The 23,773-nt window shown below is 36.2% G+C and overlaps 3 protein-coding genes and 1 non-coding gene across 5 annotated transcripts; 1 reads left to right on the plus strand and 3 right to left on the minus strand.

Annotated features, from left to right (window-relative positions):
- Window positions 1-2,416: 2,416 nt before the first annotated feature.
- Window positions 2,417-6,521, minus strand: LOC114723524 (protein PHOSPHATE STARVATION RESPONSE 1-like). 2 transcript variants are annotated; one of them, XM_028909701.1, is made up of 8 exons: window positions 5,712-6,521; window positions 5,414-5,600; window positions 5,234-5,310; window positions 5,112-5,151; window positions 4,839-4,893; window positions 3,875-3,944; window positions 2,735-3,512; window positions 2,417-2,606 (listed from the first exon to the last, which is right to left on the minus strand). In XM_028909701.1, exons 1-7 carry the CDS (start codon window positions 6,351-6,353, stop codon window positions 3,147-3,149), a joined length of 1,437 nt encoding a protein of 478 aa, XP_028765534.1. In that variant the 5' UTR covers window positions 6,354-6,521; the 3' UTR covers window positions 2,417-2,606; window positions 2,735-3,146. The 2 variants fall into 2 exon arrangements, with proteins under 2 accessions (XP_028765534.1, XP_028765535.1); XM_028909702.1 differs by having other exon boundaries at window positions 2,701-3,512.
- A 1,299-nt stretch (window positions 6,522-7,820) lies between these two features.
- On the plus strand, window positions 7,821-7,912 carry TRNAY-GUA (transfer RNA tyrosine (anticodon GUA)). Its single transcript is given in 2 exon segments — window positions 7,821-7,857; window positions 7,877-7,912. It is a non-coding gene; the product is annotated as a tRNA-Tyr (tRNA).
- Window positions 7,913-15,720: 7,808 nt separating this feature from the next.
- On the minus strand, window positions 15,721-17,390 carry LOC114723526 (60S ribosomal protein L23). Its single transcript, XM_028909704.1, has 4 exons — window positions 17,326-17,390; window positions 16,954-17,238; window positions 16,038-16,079; window positions 15,721-15,938 (listed from the first exon to the last, which is right to left on the minus strand). Exons 1-4 carry the CDS (start codon window positions 17,336-17,338, stop codon window positions 15,856-15,858), a joined length of 423 nt encoding a protein of 140 aa, XP_028765537.1. The 5' UTR covers window positions 17,339-17,390; the 3' UTR covers window positions 15,721-15,855.
- A 2,784-nt stretch (window positions 17,391-20,174) lies between these two features.
- On the minus strand, window positions 20,175-21,805 carry LOC114723525 (60S ribosomal protein L23). The gene is made up of 4 exons (XM_028909703.1): window positions 21,754-21,805; window positions 21,382-21,666; window positions 20,452-20,493; window positions 20,175-20,353 (listed from the first exon to the last, which is right to left on the minus strand). The coding sequence occupies exons 1-4, from the start codon at window positions 21,764-21,766 to the stop codon at window positions 20,271-20,273; spliced, it is 423 nt and encodes a 140-aa protein (XP_028765536.1). The 5' UTR covers window positions 21,767-21,805; the 3' UTR covers window positions 20,175-20,270.
- Window positions 21,806-23,773: the final 1,968 nt, after the last annotated feature.

Here is a 23,773-nt window from a genome sequence, read left to right on the forward strand (position 1 = left end):
TATACTTAATTAGCAAGGATATTTTAGGAATGACAACACTTATTTATTATAAATAACCAACTTAACTTACTTCCTTAATCTCCTCAAATAAGTCAATTGGGTCTTATAATTAGGACCGGAGGAGTATTTAGGATTAATCTAAAAGTTAAACTATTTCTTAACAGGTAATATGTCTGTCTATTTTTGTGTGTGCGTGTGTGTAAATAGAAAGAGGGAAAAAACACAAGTAGGCTGTAATAGCCAAGTCTCGAATCATTGCAGGGTCGAAGATGCCGATGTTTCTCTGTTCTTTCTTTCTTTTCCTTGTCTAATTCACTGCATAATCTGTTTGAAAACGAAAAACCAACCCATGGAACTCTGACAGCAAAAATGTCTTTTCACGCAGCCCACAATTTTAGTTAATCAACAGATCTTATCCTCTCCGACATAGAAATTAAGACGGTGTTTACGTTAAATAATCTCTTAGTTTGTTGTTAATGGTCATCGTTCTCTTTTCTCAATTGTTACTGTCAAACTCAGAAATCGCTGTCACAAGTCCATTTTTAGTTGTCACAGTAATGATTAGGCACTATCTACCGCTAATCTTAACTATTTTGCCTTAAACTGTTACAACACAACAGCACGTTCATCTTATTACTTCCTTTGATTACTTCTTTCTGTTTCTTGGAAAGACACGACAATTTGTACACCTTCGGTTTTTAATATAATATCTATTTAATAAATTTGATTAGATTAAAGAAGTTAGGTAAGTTAGTTAATTATAAAAAATATGATATGTTTTTTCTAAAATGCCATAATCAATTTTCATAATACCTTATCTCCCTCTTCTACTTGATTATGGTTGAAAGAGTATCCATGGAGGTAATTTAGAGAAAATTGATAAATACGCCTCCAGTCCTTAGTATAAGACCCATTTAACTAATTTGATTAGATTAAGGAAGTTAGGTAAGTTAGTTAATTGTAAGAAAATTGACACATTTTTCCTAAAACACCATAATCATCTTTCTTAATACCCCCTCTCCTTTTTACTTAATTATGGTTGAGGGAGTATCTATAGGGGTAATTTAGAGAAAATTGATAAATATGAGAAATGGGTCTTATATTTAGGACCAAAACCAACTCAAGAATTGGGTCCTATATTAAGGACCGGAGGAGTATGAAAAATGGGTTTCATATTTAGAACCAAAACCAACTTAACAATTGAGTCATATATTAAAGACCGAAAGAATATTACTCCTCCGGTCCTTAATATAGGACCCAATTAGAAGGTTGATCTTGGTCCTGAATATAGGATCCCTTTCTCATATTTTTTCATTCTTTCCTAAATTACCCCTATTAGATAATTAAATACCACAATAATACTCATTATTCATTAATAATCACCTATATATTTTATAAAGTGAATGAATACTTATTACTTATTGATTTCACACATACATCAATTCTACCATTTTATATTTTTAATAAAATAATTTAAACATTTTAAAAAAATATTTTTATACAAATACCCATTCAAGGTAATTGGATTTTTTTACCTCCGAGGAATAGCATAATAATAATCATACTGATGAGTGAGACCGACAACTCGGACGGTGCGTGAGCTAGGAGAACTTGGACGACGTTGGTACCGGAGGAGGCGAGTTAACCAGACTTGATTTTTTTTCAAATGTCAGTTTCTTTTTAGAGGTGTAAAGCGAGGGTATTTTGGAATATCTATATTTATTACCTAACTTAACTACCATCCTTAATTTAATCAAAATAGTCAAAAGGGTCTTATATTAAGGACCGGAGGAGTATTTTAAATATCCTTTTGATTATTTGCCAGTAAAGTTCATCTGCTTAACTCCTCGCCGTCAGAGCCATATGCAAATTATTCTCGCTCTCTTTCCTTTCTTTTTTTTGTTTTTTTAGAATTTTTCTCTATTTTCTATTTTATTTTGAAATATATTTAAAGTAGTTCTTTTTTTGGCCAAAAAATTAATTCATGTTGAAAAATGATTGTTTACATATAGTCTTTATATTCATTTATTTTTTTCCTCATCAATTAGTAAGTCTCCAAATTGCTAAATTTGAAAAATCACGTTTACGTATTAGATATATCATTAATGCTCATTATATTAATTTAACTATTAAGTTTTTACCTTTTGCAGGAAGTAAGTCAAAGCTACCGCATTTATCAGTTTCAGTCAACTTTTATAATAAAATTAGCTGACTAAACTCAGATTTAAGGTATTTTATTCAACTACATAGATTTTTCTTTTTGGAGAATTATAATAAAACACTAAATGCCTAAATTTTATTTGTGAAAACAGCTTCGCAAAATTTCCAGGATAACGTTTACTATTAATTACTAATATGTCTTTTTCTTAACATCGCTCCCCACTTGCCGGTCCAGAAAAGAGGGTCCCTACTTACGAACCCCGCGAAAAATCGGTATACATTCGTCAGAAATGAACAACATAATTTACCTTAAACCATTACAGTCTAGTTGCATTTAAATTACGAAATATCATATATTTAGTGATTAGTACTTTTATTTGTGTTTGGGTGCTCTTCCATTGAGAAATTAATGCAAGGCCTTCCCACGGCCTTCATGGCTGCTTCGCCTACAAGCAACATCGGGAGGAGAGGCTTTATGCCGAGTTAAACTAAATAGTTGGAATCAACCAATAAAGAACATAAGTGAAACCCAAACCCTACCATGTGGAATTGAAACAAAGTGGAAGAAACTAACCGTCATCAAAGCCACCTGCAAACGTGTCTTCCTGCAAGAGCTACAGTTGTACCCGGCAAACAAAGTAATTATGATAATTTTAAACTGATTTTATCAGTAACATGCTCCATTCTCCACTAATATGTTTCTTCACAGGGTGAGAGCTCAGCTAACTTAAGAATCCCATCGTCATCCTCCCATAACTAAACTACACTAAGAAATAAAGGCGTTGAAGAATGTCATAATCAAAACTGACTCATCCTCTTGCGACAGCAAAATACACGAGACTCGCAATTACTCATCAACACAACAGGGAGGGAATTTATGAGTCATGGAGCTCTACCCATCATTTAGCCAAGTCTTACTAACTTAAATCTCTTGTAAATCAGGATTGTCTAGTCAGTTCAACACTGAGATCATACGGCTTACTCAGTTACTCGTCTGTTCTCTGCCTCTTTGAGGCTGGAGCACTCTCCTCACCGGCTTGTTGCCTAGGATTCTCAGAAGCTTGATTTTCAGGGCCATCATTCTTCATACCCACTTCCAGAGACCTTTCCTCAACTGCAGTACTGTTATTGGCTTGATCACGTCCCGACTTGCAATCACCCTCCACTTGGGAGGCTTCCACTTCACCTTTGGCAGCACAATCTTTGATAGCGTCTGAAGACACTCCCGATGGCTTCTCTGTCGCAGATGCCGGTGATGCCTTCTTGTCAGTGCCAGATTTGCATTGCTTCTCAAACATCATCTGAAGGTACCTTCCTTGTTCTTCTATTCGCAGTTGTAGGTTTCGTTGAATCTGACACAGAAAAAGACAGTGGGGAATATCTTCATCAGACCATTAGGAAAAAAATACACGACCACCTTAGGAAATGGAAGGGCAAGGTCTCAGACAATACGAGAAATTGAGATCTCAATCCCTAAATATTAATGCATGTTTAAATGGAGAAAAAATAAAGGGGAAGAAGAAACCCCACACCTATCTTGTGTGGGCATAACTATATGCTAGACATACATAATTACAGAAATTAATTTTTGTAATAGCAGAAACAAAAGTTCTCGTCAATTTAATCAAAACTACCTTCAGTTAATTTGACTAAGCATATAAACCTAGTCACTGCATGATCATACCACAAGATTTCAAGAAGAACAAGTTCATACCTCAAGTTGCTCATGCAGCCGCTTCTGAACCTCCATCTGCAGTCGCAGGGCTTCAGTGATCTCAATACCACTGTCAACAGTGCAGCAATGAAGTAAGAATAGCAATATCATTACCATATGTTAAGTCAGAACGTGTCGTGGTGTACACAGATATCAGTGAGAACCACCAAATCATTGGTCCTCTTATTATGGCCTTAATCCTGGAGCAATGAATCTATATCCTTGAAAAGTCTCTTCTTGAGTATACTCTTCCGGTCTTGAAGTAGAACATACTCAACATAGTTGATAGTAGGGCTCACACAATCTTTCTTTATTTCTTTTTAAATTTTTTTAGGCCTAGTATTCATTCCTGAACCTTCCCCTAACGTGGGTTACCTGTTTCTTTTCCGAAATGAAATGTTATAAATACCTATAATCACTGCCATAGCCCATAAGAAGAAACAGGCCTACATGCTAAAATTGCATAAAACTTACATGTCCCAATTCTGTGAGGTATTATTGGTATCGGTCTCCAGAATACAATTACTATTTTTGTTAAATAGAGCACATATCTAAGGCTTGTTCCATATAAGGGCGTTTTGGTTAAATCGGGTGCAATCATAACTCATATTTTGTTACAAGGGTAGCTATAATAGCACATTTTTTAGCATCTAAGAAGGGGAGTATAACTTTTCAAAACAGAGGAAAAAACCGCATATGTATAATTTGGACTCTCAAAAGACAGAGAGAACGGTAGTTCATCATTCCAATTTTTAATATATCTTTAGATTAATTTGGAGACCGGCAGCCAACTATCTTATGGCAAGATAAGTTAATACAAATATGACATTGTAATGCACATTCAATACAAGCCAATCACCATTCCCCAGAGTTAAAACCAGCTCATAAGTAACCTCACATAAGAGAAAATGCCGCATTGACAGAAATGCTACCCAACAAAAGTCATCTGAGGTAGTTTACTTACGTTTTCAGGTCTAGAGGAGGCATGTCCTCAATGGTCAGTCGTTTCTCTGAGGATCCTGCCAACAATATTTATTAGCTGACGAAATGTAGGAGCACGTCTCATATTTACGGGAATAGACTTAAAATAAACTAATTCAGACATGATATTCAAGGCACTTGATGAGGGGGGAAAAATTCAAGTCTCATATTTGTTAGATTGATATAGGATTACATCAATGCCAATGGATACCGGTACTTGCATTGGTACAGATACAACAATTCATATCTTATTTACCTTCAGATGGTTCCGGTCTATATCTAGCAGTCCTGTATTTCTGCATTTCATGGAGCAATATCTGTTTCGGTAAAAAAATATGGCAGCAAACAAATCTAGACATTAAGTGCAGGAACACAAACCTGCAAGTGACTTTTAACATGATATATCGTTAATCCTTCAACTTTCATGAGCTTCAGCACACCCTTAGGGGTAGCTCCTGTAAAATGAAAAGCAGTGAGAATAGAGAAGGACAAAATGAGGCAAAGCTTCTGTAAACAAGCAGAGGAATGCGCAGAAAGTGAGAAAGAAAATGAAAATACTTTCACTGCCACCAAGTTTGTTGACAGCCTCCACAAAAGCCTCATGAAGCTCTGGTGTCCATCGCATCCGTGGCTTGGCAGGAGCAGAACTTGCTGACGAAGCAGGGGGAGCACCAAAGCAATTGTCTCCAGATGAAGCTGGAAGTAGCTGCTGACCTTGGGACTGGTTTCCTGGAACATGTGAAACCTGGCCTCCCACCTAAGGAAACACAATAAGATCCAATAACATTTAGGTCAAGAAATTACTGATCAGATCACTTTGCAATCTAATATACAATACAGTCACAAGAACCTTAACCTTTGGCTCAAGATCTTGAATGTTGTCAGTAAGAAGGTCATTCCAATTAGAAGTCAAAGGATCGTCTTCACTTATAAGCTGATCAGCCCACTCTTGCCATTCATTTCGCTTACAGTACTCCTCAGATGCCATGACAGTGCAGGCACTGTTTTCTGCTGGACTATTCTCAATGGTAGTATTCACAGGAAAATCAAGAAAGTTGGACAGGGGTTCTATATTCCAGGAAGCACTGTTTTCTTTGAAATAATTATTTGGTGTTGAAGAAGGAAGCGGTCCACTATTGGAAGAATAAGAAAAGGGCAACGAAGCCATGTTGGATGACTGAGAAATGGAATGAGCATTTGTTGAGTGTTTTTCATGCGGCAAAAGAGATGAGTGATGAAGATCAGTCGAATATCCAGGAGAAGATGAAAATATGTGCCCAATTGCTCCGCTGGAATTTAAATGACTCGGCTGAGTTATAGACCCAGCCATAAGCTCTTTTGCCATGACAGCCGGCTGAGAATCAGAAAACTTGGCAAATGTCTCTCCTATCGGAGTCGGACGGACTGACAAGGATGATGGCAATGGTCCAGACAAACCGATGTTATTGAGCTGCTTGGTGCTTGATCTTTCAATGGAGGAAGTAGTGCGTGCTGCCATTATTTCCCTTAAATTCTAATCGGAAAAACAACTTATCAGTTACTAAGTCAACCAATAAAGCCTAGAATTTGCATTCTTCCTTCAACTGGTAATGCTGACCAGCAACACTACAACGCAAATTGCTTGTTCTAGAAGCCCAGACCAGACACTGTGTCATCAATCTTCAGTCTTTACAACTGTGAAAGAAAAAGTACTCGTGGTATTTAGTACAAAAAGCTAGCCACAAGAAAGTAGTCACTTCCAAGAATAAGGCCTCTGAAATTAGAAAACCTCATCATGAGAATAAGTCAAATCTAAAGAGCACAAATTTCATAACCAAGCCCGAACAGAAGTTTAAGCTTTCCAGCAATGCTTTCGATTTCAGTGTCATAATAAATCACTAATTCAATACACAAGGGTACTGACAAAATACAAATGATTTAGGAAGCCACTCGGTGCACACCGTAATTCTCATTTAACCAAAACACCCGAAGCCCCAACCATTAAACAAAAGTTTTGTTGACTCGCCTCCCTCTGCCATAAAAGTAAGGGATCATTCCAGCATATAAAAAGTGATGCCTAAATTGATGATCATATATTTGTTGCTTATTGATAGCCATCAGTGACAGTCACCGAGCAAGCCATGCATGCGGCATGCGAACTCGTAATGATGTGCATACAGAAAAATAAATGAAATTGAAAGCAGACTTCCAACCAACAAAAGAAATCAGCAACAAGCAAGCAAGACATAACAAGGAAGAGAAAGTAACCGAATGCGATATGGACGCAATTAAGAATAAAAAAGCAAAATAGAAGAAAAAAATCCTCAGGGGTATTTCTCAATAACAAACGAGGTATCGTCAAATTCACAGCAAGGAAAGTGGTGATGTCCTGCAAACTAAGAAAACGGTGTATCATATTCACACCCGAGAAGTACGCGGGAAGATAATAAAAATCGAACCAAAAAGCTGAGGAGTCGAATCGGAAGCAGGAATTTGGGAGGAGAACGATGGAAGCAGCTCCTAATAAAACAGGCGGGTGTTTGTAAATTCGGTCACCGGCAAGACGAGGCAAGGCCGGGAAGTGGACAACGGTGAAGAGTGCGCTTTACCCTGTTGGTCTTTTGCATTATGATTATGAGGAATAGTTTCAAAGACACGCTCTAGTGGGGCGCGTGGGTGATTCTGGCGGTTCGGTTACGTGGAGGGGGATTGGCGCAGCCACACCCCACGTATGAGCAGAGGGATGGGTGATTGGTGGAAGGAAAATAGATCCAACGGTGCAGAGGTGATGTTAGGCTTCCACCATGTGATTAAAGAAATGTTCTCTCGTTTCCCATAACGCTAATCCTTCTCATGCATCTTTCCCACGGGCAATTTTGACGAACGCAAACTCGGTCCATCAATTTTTCAAGTACCAGCATCCACAAATGACAAACAGAAGATTTCATACTCTATTAATATAAAATGGGATACGCAGACAACAAATCCGACCTTAGCTCAGTTGGTAGAGCGGAGGACTGTAGTGGGCAATCCCGGCAGATGATCCTTAGGTCGCTGGTTCGAATCCGGCAGGTCGGATGGGTTTTTTAACTTCCCCGCCTCTTTTTAATATTGGCGCGATTCTGGATTCTCCGTGTGAAAAATACAATTCAAGTTGGGAGGGGTCGAAAGAACAACTTCGGCAAGTTTCTTTAATACGAGAAAATTCTCTTGCGAGATTCGGAATATCTTCCATATTATATTGCACACAGCTTTGATTTTATAGGCTCGTCTATAAAAAAATGAATGTGAGTTTGGAGTGAATTTTCGTGAGAAGTTTTTTTAACTCGGGGATTTTCCCATGAAATTTGTGTAAGGTTGACAAAAATATAATTTGGAAAAATGTAATTTTTTTTAAATCTAGGTAAACCGCACATGCATTTCGCGACTCTTTGCTGGCGGGCTGGTATGTATTTTTTTTTTCAATTTTAATTTTGCGAAAATGTAAGGAAATGTGGCTTCATTTATTACTACCTCCGGTCCTTATTATAAGACCCCGTTTGATTTTTTGTTTGGTTCTAATTATAAGACCCCAATCTATTTTGTCTCTCATATTTATGCATTTTTTTCCAAGATAATCCTTTTAATAATGATAGTTTTAGCCAATATACTTAATTAGCAAGGATATTTTAGAAATGACAACACTTATTTATTACAAATAACTAACTTAGCTTACTTCCTTAATCTTTTCAAATAAGTCAACTGGGTCTTATAATTAGCACCGGAGGTAGTACTTGATAAACAATCTATTTTATAAGTTGACAGGGCAAAAAATAAAACAAGAAAACAAGAAAAGCGTGTCATTGATTCCTATGGTGTCATTGATGTCGCTTTCTCAACTTGTGTTTCTTTTTTTCTTTCTTTCTTTTTTTTTTTAAATTCAGGTTTGAAATTGAGAGGCTCTAAAGCATATGCACCGTGAATTACTCCCTCCGTTCCTTATTATAAGAGACATTTAGTGCTTATGGCATGTTCCTATATATAAGAGACACTTAAAAGTTGTCTCTACTTTTTTGTGTTGATTTCCTATTTTACCCATATTTATTGTCTCCAACTCACACTCTCTCTCCTTCCCATTTCTCTTTCTTTTAATAAATTACCATTGTTCTCTCTCATGTTCTCTCTCCTTATTAATGAGGGCATTTTTGAAAAAAAATTATACTTTTTACATATTAATTGTTCTTAACTAATTTTAACTGTTTTTTTTATTAACGTAATTCGGTTATTCGTCTCTTATAATAAGGAACGGAGGGAGTACCTTAGAAGACAGCAGTACAAGACACGAACACACACACACACGTCAAAAAAATAAGGGAAGGGCAGAGGGATATGTCGATTGGTAGCTTCAGGCTTCAAAGAAAGCAAGCAATGACGCCGACCCCAATATTTAAAAGGGAGAAGGAAAGGTTATTGGAGATTTGGCGGAAGGGAGGCATTTGTGAGAGAAAGAAAGGGGCAAAATTATAAATAGGAGAGTGGGGGTAGGGGAGTAGCGTAACAAAGGTAAATAACTGGGGAAAAACTTTAGGCTGTAATACCTGTTTCTTATATAATACACACACATATATATTTTAATGCCCCAGATGGGATGGATCCCTTTTCATTTCACCAATTGTTGCCTTACCCTTACCCTTACCCTTACCCTTAGTGGAAGAAACCAGAAATATTCTGATGCCCCTGTGGTGTTCCATATTTAACGGGACAATCTTAGTGTCTCCTCTCTGAATTGCAGCAAGCTGTCTTAGGGTGTGTTTGGATGGGCGTTTGTAAGTCCAAAAAGAACGTATTGGTGTCATAAGCCCGATTCGTAATTTTTGACTTGTTTGGTATGGTTTTTGGGTCATCCCACTTATAACTGAAAAGCAAGATTCAATCGTACAATTGGAGAAGTTGATACAAGTAGCTTATTTCTGATTTTCACTGTGCTTGTGGGAGTGTACTGTTAAAAAGTGCCAGATAATTACTAATTTCTCTCTCGTTCTCTTTCATTTTTTTAATCATATTTCATTATTTGTTAAATCTTGTCACAATAGAATGAATTTAAATCTAAAAATATTTGATCCATTGAAATTATGCTTCACTTTATAATTCTAATAATTTTTAATGATATCTCTAATGTTTTAAAATATATTTTAGCCATTAAATTTTACTTCTTCATATTAAAAGAATTTAAATTCATTATATTATGTAAATTTATATTTTTATCATGTTTCATTATTTATCAAAACTCATATCCATTTTGGTAATTTTATAAACTAAACTTACTTTTATTCAACCATAATTCAAACAATTTTTTACCGAATCTCGTTTTTACAAACTAACTTTTATAAAATCCAATCTAAACATAATTCATATCACCCAATTTAAATTTTATTCAATCTAATTTTTTTAAAAATCAAATTGAAGAAAAATTACTTTTCTAATTACTAATCCAAACGAACACTTAAACTCTATTAATTTATTCTTTCATGCTTATGTTGCTGCAAGCAAGCAGAGTTGAATGAAAAAAGATATAATATCTTGCACCTCTCAGTTTCACATGGCATCTGGTGGCTCCTCTTATTATGCGCAATTACTTGCTGCCACTCATAGCCATATATATATGTGCGTCGTACATATATTGCAATGTAAGTTAGTATGAAGACGCGATTCTGGCTTAATTACTTCCCAACCTACAGTCATCCCACCCACCCACATCTTTATATTTTCCTAATACAAGTTGCACCAGAGAATTAAGGTGATGGGGTTTAGATTTTAAAAAGCTAATTGAGTGGTTAATATATACTATTTCCGGTCCTAATTATAAGAGCTAGTTGACTAATGTGAAGAGATTAAAGAAATAAGTTAAATTAGTTATTTGTAATAAATAAGTGTTGTCTTTCCTAAAATATCCTTACTAATCAGATGTACTGTCCAAAACTATCATTATTAGGACTACTTTGGAAAAAAAAATATGAGAGAGAAAGTAAATTGGGATTTTTATATTTATGGCCAAAATAAAAGTCAAACGATGTCTTATATTAAGGGCCAGATGTAGTATATTATATACTACCACTGATTTTTAATATAAAAGCTAATTTAAATTTTAATTTGGTTATAAATATAAGACTCTAATATATTTTATCTATCTTATTTATCTATTTTTTAAAGTAATCTTTGTAGTAATTACACATATTAGATGTTTCATCAAATGGTATCTAGCTAATACATATAATTAGTAAGAATATAACAGAAAAAAAAAGCTTATTATTAGAAATAATTAATTTAACAAATTTTTTAATCTATTTAAATTAGTTAATTAGTTTTTATATCACAAAAAACAAAGATAATAATATATTAGCTGTACTCCATCAGAGCAGCTACCGTGATATCACCACGCAGAAGCAAATGTGGCAGACGCTAGTATATCTAGTCCTAATAATAAAAACAGAAACAAAAGGTGGGGATGTCATCAAAACCCAGAATCCATGAATGAATGAGGGCTTATTTGGATTGACTTATAAGTAGCTTTTCAAACGTGATTTACGGAATACGAGATAAGTATGTGAGGAGAGTTTTGTCTCGGTTTACGTGAACTTGCTTAAAAACCCGTTTTAAACGGAGCTCCAAACAAGCTCTGAATCTTAAAATAACAACGAAGGGATGGCGGACAAGAGAGTGTCGTCAATCTCCAAGCTGCTCTGCCGTTTCGCGGTCGGACATGTCCTATGGCTGAAACGACGTCGTCGCGTACATGCGGACATGATCCGCTCGCTCCTGAGATAATTCAACGCTGATCCTCCGGCTCTCACAGTACCTCTGGAGGCTGGACGCCCCCTGATGAAGTCATGATCCTCTTCCCCACCCCACAATGCTGCGCCGCTCCACAAACTCGGCCACTGTGCCAAAGAGGTGTAAATGTATTCGCTTAACAGTTGTCAGATCCGTATATCGTCCGTGTGAATTAAGAATTAAAGAATTTAAGATTAACATGAATAATTTCAGTCTGTATGGTGCATGAAGGTGGAGATAATTAGTGAGAGAAATTATTGATCCGACAGGAATCGTCGTACCCTAAACATCATCAGTTAGGTTAATGGAATTTATTAGTAATTTATAATGTAGGGCCTTAATCAGTGCCACAGGACACGCACTCTTCTTTTTTTTCCTCTCTGTTTTTTTCCCCCCTTGCAACGGTTGCCTCCTAAAATCATTGCCCGTCTATGAATTTGATTTAGGCGCCTCCCTCCCTCAATAATTACCAATTAGATCGGTCACCAGATCGAGGTTTTAATTTCTAAAAAATAAATTTAATTTAATTTTCATTCTTTTTTCCCTCTTCCCACTATATAGCCTCTTTAATCTCATGTAGGTAAAAAAAAAATTCAAAAAAAAAAAGAAGAAGAGAGAGAGAGTCCCTTCATGGTAGTTGAAGAATAAACATTACAACTTAATTATCTTTAAACAGTTTATGGCTTCAAGCGTTTACAGGGGTGTTTGAAAGCATCCAAAAATACTTCTCAGAAGCATTTTGAGAAGTATTTTTCTGCAAAACAAAACAAACTGCTTCACATATTTACCTCATATACCGTAAAAGCATTTTTAAAACAATGATTTGGTTTGTACAAAGAGAAGTAATTTCTGTTTGACAAATAATTTAATACACAGCTATTTCAGGCTGAAAGTACAAGACCACATGTGAAGAAGTTTAGTATTTAGATCCTGCTGCAACAAATAATAATAATAATTTAATAAGCACTATTAACAACATGGCGGACAATTTGTACTTTTATCGGTCGATTGGAAACAAAAAGCGTGTACCAGTTTGCGGTATCTTAATTTGTAACAGAAACGGTTCTTAATCTCAAAATATAATTTAAAAACGGAATAAACAACTCCTTTTCCTGAAAACAAAATTATACGAATACGTACTTTAACAGAGAAGAGAAGATATGGCGTCCTTCCTGGTCTTAGACATAACCGAAACTTTCGATTTATAAAGCAATATGCTGTGTGAAAAAAGATGTTTAGGTCATATCACTTCAAATTATCTAATGCGGATACCTTTAAATCTTTGGATTCCCAGATAGTTAGCAGAAGAATCACAAGAAACTACAGTGGAGGAACCCAGAAAAGCAACCCAAAAGGGGAAAAAAAATAGAGAATGAAGCAGTGAGATTGGATAGTTTTTCTGTGTTACAGATTTCCATATTCCACCCTCAGAAACCAACAACGAAAATGATAAGCAAAACGTATCACCATATAAAATAATTGTATCAAACCACTTTATACAGTTATTCCATTTGCGAAACATTATCATGTTGCCGCGTAGAACAACAAGAGCCTGCAGAGAGACTTATTCACAGTAATAATAATTCAGTAAAGAGAGAATCTAAAAGGAGAAGATCATCTTGGCAGAGGAGGAAGAGGGCGGATATGGTGATTTGAAGGATTATCATCGAAGTTAAGACAATAACTTCGAAGATCGTAGCTATAATGTTGAGAAGCACCGGTTCGCCATCCCAAAGCTTGCTTCCATCGATTCTTCAACTTACAGATTATGTCTCTCAGAATGCTTGAAGAAGGAAAACAGCCAAGTGAAGATGATCTTTTGTGAGCATTATTACCGCCAAGTGTAACTGAGGAGCAGACTCTGGTTTTTCTCTGAAACTTCAATAACTGAACTGATCTGTGAAAGCTATAATAAAGCCTTGAGATCTTCATTTCCTGCTCTTGTGCTTCTGGCTGAAGACTTCAGAATTCAGATAGATCTGTGAAAGCTCAGCCTTTCGGTGTTTATGATACTTCGGATCCCGTGGTAGATGAAAAGCATTGTCATGAATAGTGCGTGTGATTCTCTTGCACAGTGATAATGGTCCCAGCAAGGACAGAGGGATTGAGTGGTGTGTTGTCAAAGGGGATGTTTTAGCCTTTTTTTTTTTTTTTTTGGGAGACAATATTGGATAGAGATTTGTTAGCGTGTGATCATTTGTGATTTGCTTGTGTTTTACTCTAAGATTTGAGCAACTTTTCGAGGATGTTTCAAATCAGGAATATTAGTGGAATGAGGTCCTCGCGACATCAAGACGGTACGCTCTGTTTATACGTGATAACGGGCATAATGTGAAAGCAATTATATCAAAATTTGCAAGAATCTGTCTTCGAACCCAACAAAGTTCCTAACGATTTAAAAGCAGCATAACAGATAGAACGGTGCTTCTGCAGCTCTGAAGACAAACTAAAAACGAGGTTGGATATTAAAGTCTAGGCAAAGCAAAATCTTCAAAAAAGTTTTTCACCGCATATCTTTTATGACATGACAATTTATTATGTAGTAAACATAATCCATCAAGAGGAAATAGTTAATAAAAACAGTGATACTGTTTACTAGAAATATTCCAAAGGCGTCAATGACGGATCATAGACAATCATAAAAATCAAGGTTAGTCTAGCGGTAAAAAAATTGTGCTAGTACGTGGGTGGTCTTCATTCAGATATGTGGATAATTATGTGGCAAGGAAAATAGAGAGTAAGAAGAATCAATAATGCGGAGGTTTCAGAATTAGTTATGGCAGTTATGCGTGTCGCCAACAAAATAAATGAAAGGAATGCATGAGATTGGATGAGCAATGAAATGAGAGGTAGAGATATTTAGTGGAACATATCTTAACCTCCCTCTCTCATGGTTTCGCCTTTGCCAACTTTAGAAGCGAAAGAGGTCACCAAATCCGGCATGTACGTGCAATTTCAGAAAATGCGTTGCGTCTTGTTCAAACCAAATCGGTACTGGTTAACAAGGAATAGAATCATTGAAACTTGCCATTCTGTCGAACCATTTTCTGCAATGGAAGATATGTGTGTTGAAGAAAAGCTCAACTCGTAGCAAAGAGAAGAGTGTACTTAAATACTAATATATATGGACCTGCATACCTAAGCTAGCTAGCTGGCTCCCGCGCATGAAGTAAAGCTCCATCAGGAGTAGCTTCCACAGTACCAGGTCTTTACCCAATAACAGTCTTGCTGTCCATTTGCAAAGCCCACAATTTCTTGCTGTATATTTTCGTCGTTGAAAGCCTTTCTTGCTTTGGGTGGCCTGACAGATGTTGCCTTGTTCCAAACTCTGGTGCAATCGAAAGAGACTTTGGGGAACAGAAAGAAGCAAGGCAAAGCCTTGTAGACTTGCGGCTTGCGTGCGCTGCACTAAACATCAAAATGCAAGTTCGAATAGGCGGAATCAAAGAAGCAGGCAAAGGCACTTTTTCTTTTACAAAATTTGAAATGATGTAAATTAAATCACTGCCACACACTATTGAAATCATGAGTTGTCGCGTCAAATTAGCTATACCGATTGCGCCTCTTGTGATAATTCAGGACAAACTTACACATTAACCTTGAACAAAAACTTAGAACAAATCCTGCTCCATTTTTCCTCAAACAAATTTTTATACCCGAGACAACTTGAACCTTGTATTTCGATCTATACTTGCTTTTCTTTTTGCCCCAGGCTAGTCCAGATCAACTGCGTCGCTCTCCTTTAACGGCTCTTACGCACGATAGGGCCTTTACAAATCACTTTGGTCCGGTTTGCCCTTTCCGAAAAGTCCATCATAGAGATTAAGGATTATGAACAGTGATGTCAATGAATCTATCAAGGCAAATCTGGCATTTTAGTCAGGTCTCTACTTCTATTTCGGCCCATTACACTGAACATATAGTCGATCATAGAGATTAAGGATTATGAACAGTGAGGTCAATGAAGCTATCAAGGTGAATCTCGCATGTTAGTCAGGTCTCTACTTCTATTTCGGCTCATTATATTGAACATATAGTAAAATCTGGCATTTTGTGGTTCCCACTTTTCGACGGAGAAAAGAAAAAAAACATTTAAAAAAAATCCTTAAAATGATTCACATAAATGTCAGAAATACAAACTCAGGCATCTGGAGTACTATTCAAGGTAAACAAAACTCTGATAATTTCAGTTCAGATCCTACAAATCCCTCTCAAACAATTGCGTTGGCTGCACTTGCAATCCTGGGCCACAAATCTGCGCATTCCTTACCAATAGGACCGGTGATAGCAGAACCTACATTTACAAAGGTGAAATCAAAATTAATAACCGAGAGGTGCAAGACATAATTAAGGATCTTGTCGAAAATATCAACAATCTAGCAAAATATATTACCTTTCATTTCTCCCTTGGGATTTACAATGACACCAGCGTTATCTGCGGAAAGTAAAACATAACAATTGTTCACTAAAAACGAACTTGAATAAATATAACACATGAACGTAAATGAGATTCTTATTACCAAAGAATAACTTTGATAAAAACAATCATACAATATAGTTAATGGAAAATCACCCGAAGTGTTTAGAATTAGAAAAGGAAAAAGATTCTTATCCTCTAAGCGAACGTTGGCCAAAAACTAAACTAAACGTTCAGTGTGTAGGAACAACTGAACAAGCGCAAATACTAGGTAACGCATCGTCAATCGTCAACTAAATGAAGGGATTCACTGCAACTCATATTCCTTGGCAATCACAGCATGCCATCAATTAATCTGTTCCAAAGATAATCTGGAGGGTTACCCATTTATTGGGGGAAATCAATGATCAGAGTTCAAGAGAGCTCATACTCATGGATCAGGATAGCTAAATGGCCTGGCCTTAGAGAACTTATAAGCTAAATTATATCAAATTAAAAAATAAAAGAATTAAACCTACCATAATGTAATGACTAGCAGGTGCAAGCTACCTTCGTAAAACATAACCTCGAGACAGGGTTTAGAAATTCTGAAAATCAATGATCTAGAAGTACAGTACGCAATCTGAACTTATCAAATAAAACATGTGATTATTCATTCACTAACATGTGATAGTTCGTATACATTCACCAACAGGAAAAACGGAGCAAAAGTAACCGAACGTTCCACAAAAACCACACAGGCAAAATCGCAATCAAATATACAAAGACAAAAGTAAAAGATAAAGAATGAAGAAACGAAGGTGATGAGAAGCGAAATTCGATCGACCATAACCATACAGAATATAACAAACAGATACGCCATTGTATTTAGTAATGAAGAGTGGGGAATAACCTTCAAAGTACATGTAAACACCATCCTTTCTGCGCCACGGCTTGCGCTGGCGTACGATCACGGCGGGCAAGACCTTCTTCCGGAGATCGGGCTTCCCTTTCTTCACGGTCGCCATGACCATGTCCCCGACGCAAGCAGACGGCAAACGGTTAAGGCGACCCTTGATCCCCTTCACCGAAATGATGTACAGATTCTTAGCTCCAGTGTTATCGGCGCAGTTCACTGTCGCCGCCACCGGTAGACCCAGTGACATCCGGAACTTGTTTCCGGCCGAACCACCGCGACCTGATCAAATTTACCTAACAATTAGAAGAATAAGAAACAAGCAGTCCATGTATCTCAGGCGAGTTGACCCGTCACAGGACACCGTACCTCTCTTCGACATCGTTGATCACCGGTCCCCTTCCTCCCGCTCTCCGCTCGGTGAAGAGAAAGTACGAGGGAAATGGCGGCTCTTTTGCCCTTGTATACTAGGGTTTAAGCGTAAATTAAATGGGCCCGTTGGCAAGGTAAACTAAATGGCCAGTAAATCACTTACAGTCTGGCCCATTCTGGGCTTAACACAAGTGTAATGGGCTCGTGTTGGGCTTTTACTTGTAAGCCCATTTTATTTTCAATAAAGCACATGCTGACCCAGTTCTTAATTTTTATAAACTAGTTTTTAAATATGGCCATTTTTTAATCGAATTGCAAATCTGGAATGTACTTCAGCTCAATTAGTTTTAATTTTATTGTTTATTTACTATCATGTGACTCCGTATAGTCCACCAATATCACGTAATTATTAGGTAGTATGATAGGTGTCGGATTTGCTAGTAAAAGCAAGGCAACATTACCTGAGCTGAAGTTATTTTTTATTTTAAATTTGTAAAAATTTAAAATTCAAATTTGTGAATAATATATATGCCACTCATATTAGGGCCCACCCCCCAGGGTCTTGCATTTTGAATTTTTATCTTGCCTCGCGTAATATTGTGTGTGGCAGTGATACCCTAACCACTCGAGTTTTTTCACTGATGTTTTTTTTTTTGATAAAATTTTTTACTGATGTTTTTTCCCCTCACACATTCATTATAAATTTTATAACAAGTAAATCACAAGTTCTAATGGTAAAAAAAATGATCCCATGTGAATGAAGAAAAAGTTGAGAATAAACAAAAACCATGAGAAAAAAAAATATAGGAGTTCTAAAATTTTCCCTTGTTTAGAACTTTAGACCAAAAAAAAATAAAAGTAAGAAAAAAAAGAGAGGACTAAGAAGCGAGACCTGCCATATTTATCCCCGATTTTTCATCAAAATATAAGGAAATGCAAATTAGAACCTTTAAAAACAGCTCTTGATAGTAATTCACAAAAGAGTTTTGTTATCACTTTCACAGTTTTATGGACATTTTTTGTCCGTATTTTCTCTTCCCCATTCATTACTTATCTCTTTTGTTTTCTCTAATTAGGAGGGCGAGTAACATCTACTGTCTTCTTTCCTCTTTGGGAGCTTATGCCCGGTGGAATTGCACAGCAAGGGGAGGACAAGAGGTCCAAAAATATTCCTAGAAACGCCCCTAAAATAGCCAGCACTAAAGCCTAAGCAACCCCAAATGATTTCATTCCAAGAACGAACACCCAAACAATCGACCATCTCTGAAAGCCGTACATGGGCTAGTGTGACATTTTCCTAAAATCCCCAAATGACCTGATTATTGAAAACTCGGGATGTTTTAAAAAAAAAACCTAGTATATGCAAACTCGATCCAATCTGAAGAAAGTTGATCTAGTCCAACCTAAAAAGAAGCAACCCAAACAAAAGACGGACGGGACTAAACTAGGTTGGTCATCGAGTCGAGTCAGACTAAAGTCCTGTTTGGATAGCAGGCCAAGTCATGATTTAGAAAAAAAATTGGAGAATATGATTGTGCCTATTAGAGTAAATCTCAATGATCATATGATTTTAACACCCCTTAATTAATTTTTTTAAACATATTTAATCTTATATCTTATAAATAAATATACACATATTAATTATTTATTAATTACATTATCTTATGTATTATTAATTATATTGGTAAAAAATATATTATTAACAATTTTATTCCTTCAAATTAAAATATATCATACAATCTGTGTTTTATGTAATTATCATATTAACTTATGCTTTTTTTAATGATTTATACATATAAAAAGTGTTTCTAATAACAACTATCCAAACACTCTCACTTCTCAAAATCAATTTTTCACAAAATTTATTCTTCACAAAATCTATTTTTTCCAGAAGCTATTCTCCAAACCATTGTTTGGTTTCATCCAAACACCCTCTAAATTTCAAGCAAGCCCTTCGGATCAAATGGTCTGATCTAACCGGATGCGTATATTTTTTTTTAAATAAAAAAATTTCAACTCCTTAACCCTTGTCTCTTCCTCATCTGATCTAACTTCTCCGTCTCCATCAGACCATCACGTTCTAACCCACCTTGCCCACAAAACCTCGACTCAGCTCCAGATTTACTGGATTTGCTAAATTCAAAAGGAAAGATTAAGAGTGAAGTCAGAAACTTGCCAAATATGTCAGCTTCCTTTTACTTCTTCTATTATTCTGCTTCTCAAATTGATTTTGTTTGCAGGCCTCATCTTAAAAGCCAAGTCTCATTTTAAGAAAAAAAAAGAGAGAGGAGATGCTTAGGTGGGAAAAAGACTTTTTGATTTCAATATGTCCATTGACCACGAGGCACGCCCTTATTACCTTCTTTATAATCTCGAATCTTGCCTTGGCTCATTGTCACCAGGAGAAAGAAGAGAGGACGCTAACCCCTAATTGCAAAAGAGGAAGGGCAGGTTTAGGTCAAAGTTATTATTGGAGCTGAGCTATTGTGATTTTTTATTTTTAGAAAAACAATCTTGGCCAGCCATTTTTCAAATTAAGACCAACCCTACCTCATCTCGTCGGAATAAGGATCAGATATCTTCGAGTCAAACTAAGGGTCGATTTTTCTATCCTGGTATTATTTCAGACTGGTCGGGTTGGAGTATAACCCAGTCCTTGCACAAATGAAAACAAACTGTGGATGTTTGCGTGAACCAATCATCAAGGTCTGCCAACTTCTAATTTCGGCTCAATGATAACCACTGGTAATTTGCGATTCCTCCGTTTTGTTTCAACTAGGAAAGGCAAAAACAATTAACAAAACAAAATTCTCATAATCATTTATCATTAATGTCGAAAATACAAACTCTCAAGCACTTACTATTCGAGATAAACAAAAACAAATAAAGATAACTTCAGATCCTACAGACAAACAGCAACGTCAACAACTAAAAGTGCCCCCTCAAACAATAGCATTGGCTGCACTCGCAATCCTAGGCCACAAATCTGCGCACTCCTTACCAATTGGACCCGTGATAGCAGAACCTACATTCACAAAGGTGAAATCCAAATTAATAACAGAAGGGTGGATGACATAAACAAGGATCTTATTGATAATATAAACAGTCAGCACAAGATATTACCTTTCATTTCTCCCTTGGGATTCACAATGACACCAGCATTATCTGCAGAATGTAAAACATGTCAAACATCGAGAACGTTTCATGTGAGTAGTCAAAATGCTCACGTCAGAGGGGCCATTAAGAGTCTGAATGCCAAACAGATACTAACCATAAAATATCAGCACATATTATCATATGTTCATTCAGTCATCATTCACTTGATTATAAGAATGCAATGATATAACAGACGAAATGACTAATGAGATTCTGTTGCAACAGCAGAACTTTAATAAAAACAGTCATACAATTAATGGAAAATCAGCCGGTCATTGTCCAAGTTATATAAGTATTTAGACTTGGAACAAGAAGGGATTAACATCCTGTAAAAGAATCCTAGCCAAAAGATAGAGTAATCATTCAATGACAGGGAGTAACAGCTGTCAACAGTCAACAAGATGGAGGTACGGGCCAGGGAAGCTAATCAGAGTACACGATATAACAAGACATGGGTTTGACTCATACTCATGCATCAAGGGAAGCTAAATATCTGGCCTTGCAGTACTTAAAAGCTAAATTACATCAAAAGTGAAAAAAATAAAATAAAACAGAAGCTACCATGATACGATGATTAGCCGGTGTAAGCCAGCGTCATAAAACATAACGTCCAGGCAGGGTTTAGAAATTCCAGAAATCAATGATCTAGAAGTGCAGTCCCCAATCTGAAGTTATGAAGTAAAATATGCGATAATTCATATGCATTGATTAACAGGAAAAAGCAGCTAAACTGACCAAATGTTCGACAAGAACACAACAGCTCAATCGTAATTCAATAAACAAAGACTAAAATAAATGATAAAGAATGAAGAAATAAAGAGGGTAAAGAACAATATTCAACCAAACGAAACAAACAGATACGTAATTGCATTTCATGATCAAGAGTGAGGGAATAACCTTCAAAGTACATGTAAACACCATCCTTTCTGCGCCACGGCTTGCGCTGGCGTACGATCACGGCGGGCAAGACCTTCTTCCGGAGATCGGGCTTCCCTTTCTTCACGGTCGCCATGACCATGTCCCCGACGCAAGCAGACGGCAAACGGTTAAGGCGACCCTTGATCCCCTTCACCGAAATGATGTACAGATTCTTAGCCCCAGTATTATCGGCGCAGTTCACTGTCGCCGCCACCGGTAGACCCAGTGACATCCGGAACTTGTTTCCGGCCGAACCACCGCGACCTGATCAAATTAACCCAACAATTAGTAGAAAAAGAAACAAGCAATCCATGAATTCGAGGCAAGCCAGCTCGTCACAAACTGCCATACCTCTCTTCGACATCTTCGATCACTGGTCTCTTCCCGCTTTCCTCGCTGCCAAGAGAATCGCGGCTCTTTTGTTGTTCATATACTAGGGTTTAAGGGCAAGTTAATGGGCCCGTGAATCATTAACACTCTGATCCGCGTTGGGCCCATGTACACTGTAATGGGCTCATTGGGTTTCTCCGTGTAAGCCCATTTTGTTCTCAATGTAGTTTTTCATTCTGACCCAGTTTTTTCTTATTATCCCTTTATCAGTTAGCGTTCTGTTCTCCCAACGTTTATCCATTAGTCACCTGACGAAAGGAGGAGAACGGAGCATTCGAACGGAAAACCATGGTAAATAGAGGAATATTGTAGTATTAACACGACAATATTTCTATATTTACTATTAGTTCCAGTTCTAATTATAAGACATTAATTAAGACCGAATGGAATACTGTTTTATAATTGTCGTATCTTAATCATATTAATGTCAAATGTTAAATTTACAAAAGTTGTACAGTTTGAATGTGCGAGGCCTCATCTAAATGTTTGTTACTAATGTTTGTTATTATTAACTTATAACAGTTTATTTGATTTTTATTTTTGTTATAAATATAAAATTCTAATCTATTTTGTTTATCATATTTATTCATTTTTTTAAGGTAGTTTTTATAATAATAATAGTTATAGCCCACTTAATTAAAAAAATATTTTAGAAAAAATAACATATGCTTATTACAAATAACTAACTTAATTAGTTTTTTTAATCTACTCAAATTAGTTTACTAATTCTTATATTAAGGATCAGATATAGTATTATTATTACTGCCTTCGGTCCTAATTATAAGAGCTAGTTAACTAATTTGAGGAAATCAAGGAAAAAATTTAAGTTAGTTATTGTAATAAATATATATTGTCTTTTCTAAACTATCATCACTAATCAAGTTTATTGGCTAGAATTGCTATTATTAGAGGGACTACCTTGAGAAAAATACATAAATATGAGAGACAAAGTGGATTGGGGTCTTATAATTAGGACCAAAATAAAAGTCAAACGAGGTACTGCCTCTGGTCCTTAATATAAGACATTGTTTGACTTTTATTTTGGTCCTAAATATAAGACCCCAATCCACTTTGTCTCTCATATTTATACATTTTTTTCTAAAGTAGTCATTCTAACAATGATAGCTCTAATCAATACACTTGATTAGCAAGGATATTTTAGGAAAGACAACACCTGTTTAGAACAAATAACTAACTCAACTTACTTCATTAATCTCTTCAAATTAGTCAACTGGCTCTTATAATTAGGATCAGAGGTAGTATTATATTAAGTACCAGAGGTAGTATTAGTTTATAAATTGCCGGTAAAGGGAAATTTTATCTCTAAATTGAGCTAAACTCGGATAGTGTATAATGTAATAATGTATATTCCCTTTGTTTTTCATAATTAGTGTACAGTCCCTTTCTATCAGTCGGCGCCGCTCGAGGTCAAGCTTGCAATTTGAACTTCTACTTGTCTTTCCACTCGGCGAGTTGGGGTGCTGTGCTGTGCGGCACCCTGAAATTACTCGACTCCTGCGGTGTTTTCTTTTTCCTCCCCTCTTCAAACGATATTAGGGCTTCTTTTTTTTAGTAAAATATTTTAAATTAGAAACGGCTTATAAGGCTTGTATTGAATTGTCTGTTGTCAGCCACGTTGGAAATTCAGTCAGTGCAACTATTTTTTTAAAGGCTTTTTTCCAGGGAAAAAGGGGCGAGGAACAGAAAGCAGACACTGGTTAGCATAATAATAGTAAGGATGTGTTTGGATTAGCGGTGGAGAAAGTAGCTTTTTTTTCAATCTGACTTTTCCAAAAGTCAAATTGAGTAAAAGTCAGATAGGGTAATGTGATTTATGTTTAGATTGGGTTTTAAAAAAAAGTCAGTTTGAGAAGCTGAAACTTGTTTGGATGATAAATGTAAAAGTAAGTTTGAATGTAAAATGATTTAAAAGGGTATGAATTCTATTAAATAGCACATATCTAATTCTATTAAATAGCAC

The sequence above is a fragment of the Neltuma alba genome, unplaced genomic scaffold (genome assembly GCF_004799145.2).
Source record: "Neltuma alba isolate B1F8T4 unplaced genomic scaffold, ASM479914v2 tig00012144_pilon, whole genome shotgun sequence".
NCBI lineage: Eukaryota > Viridiplantae > Streptophyta > Magnoliopsida > Fabales > Fabaceae > Neltuma > Neltuma alba.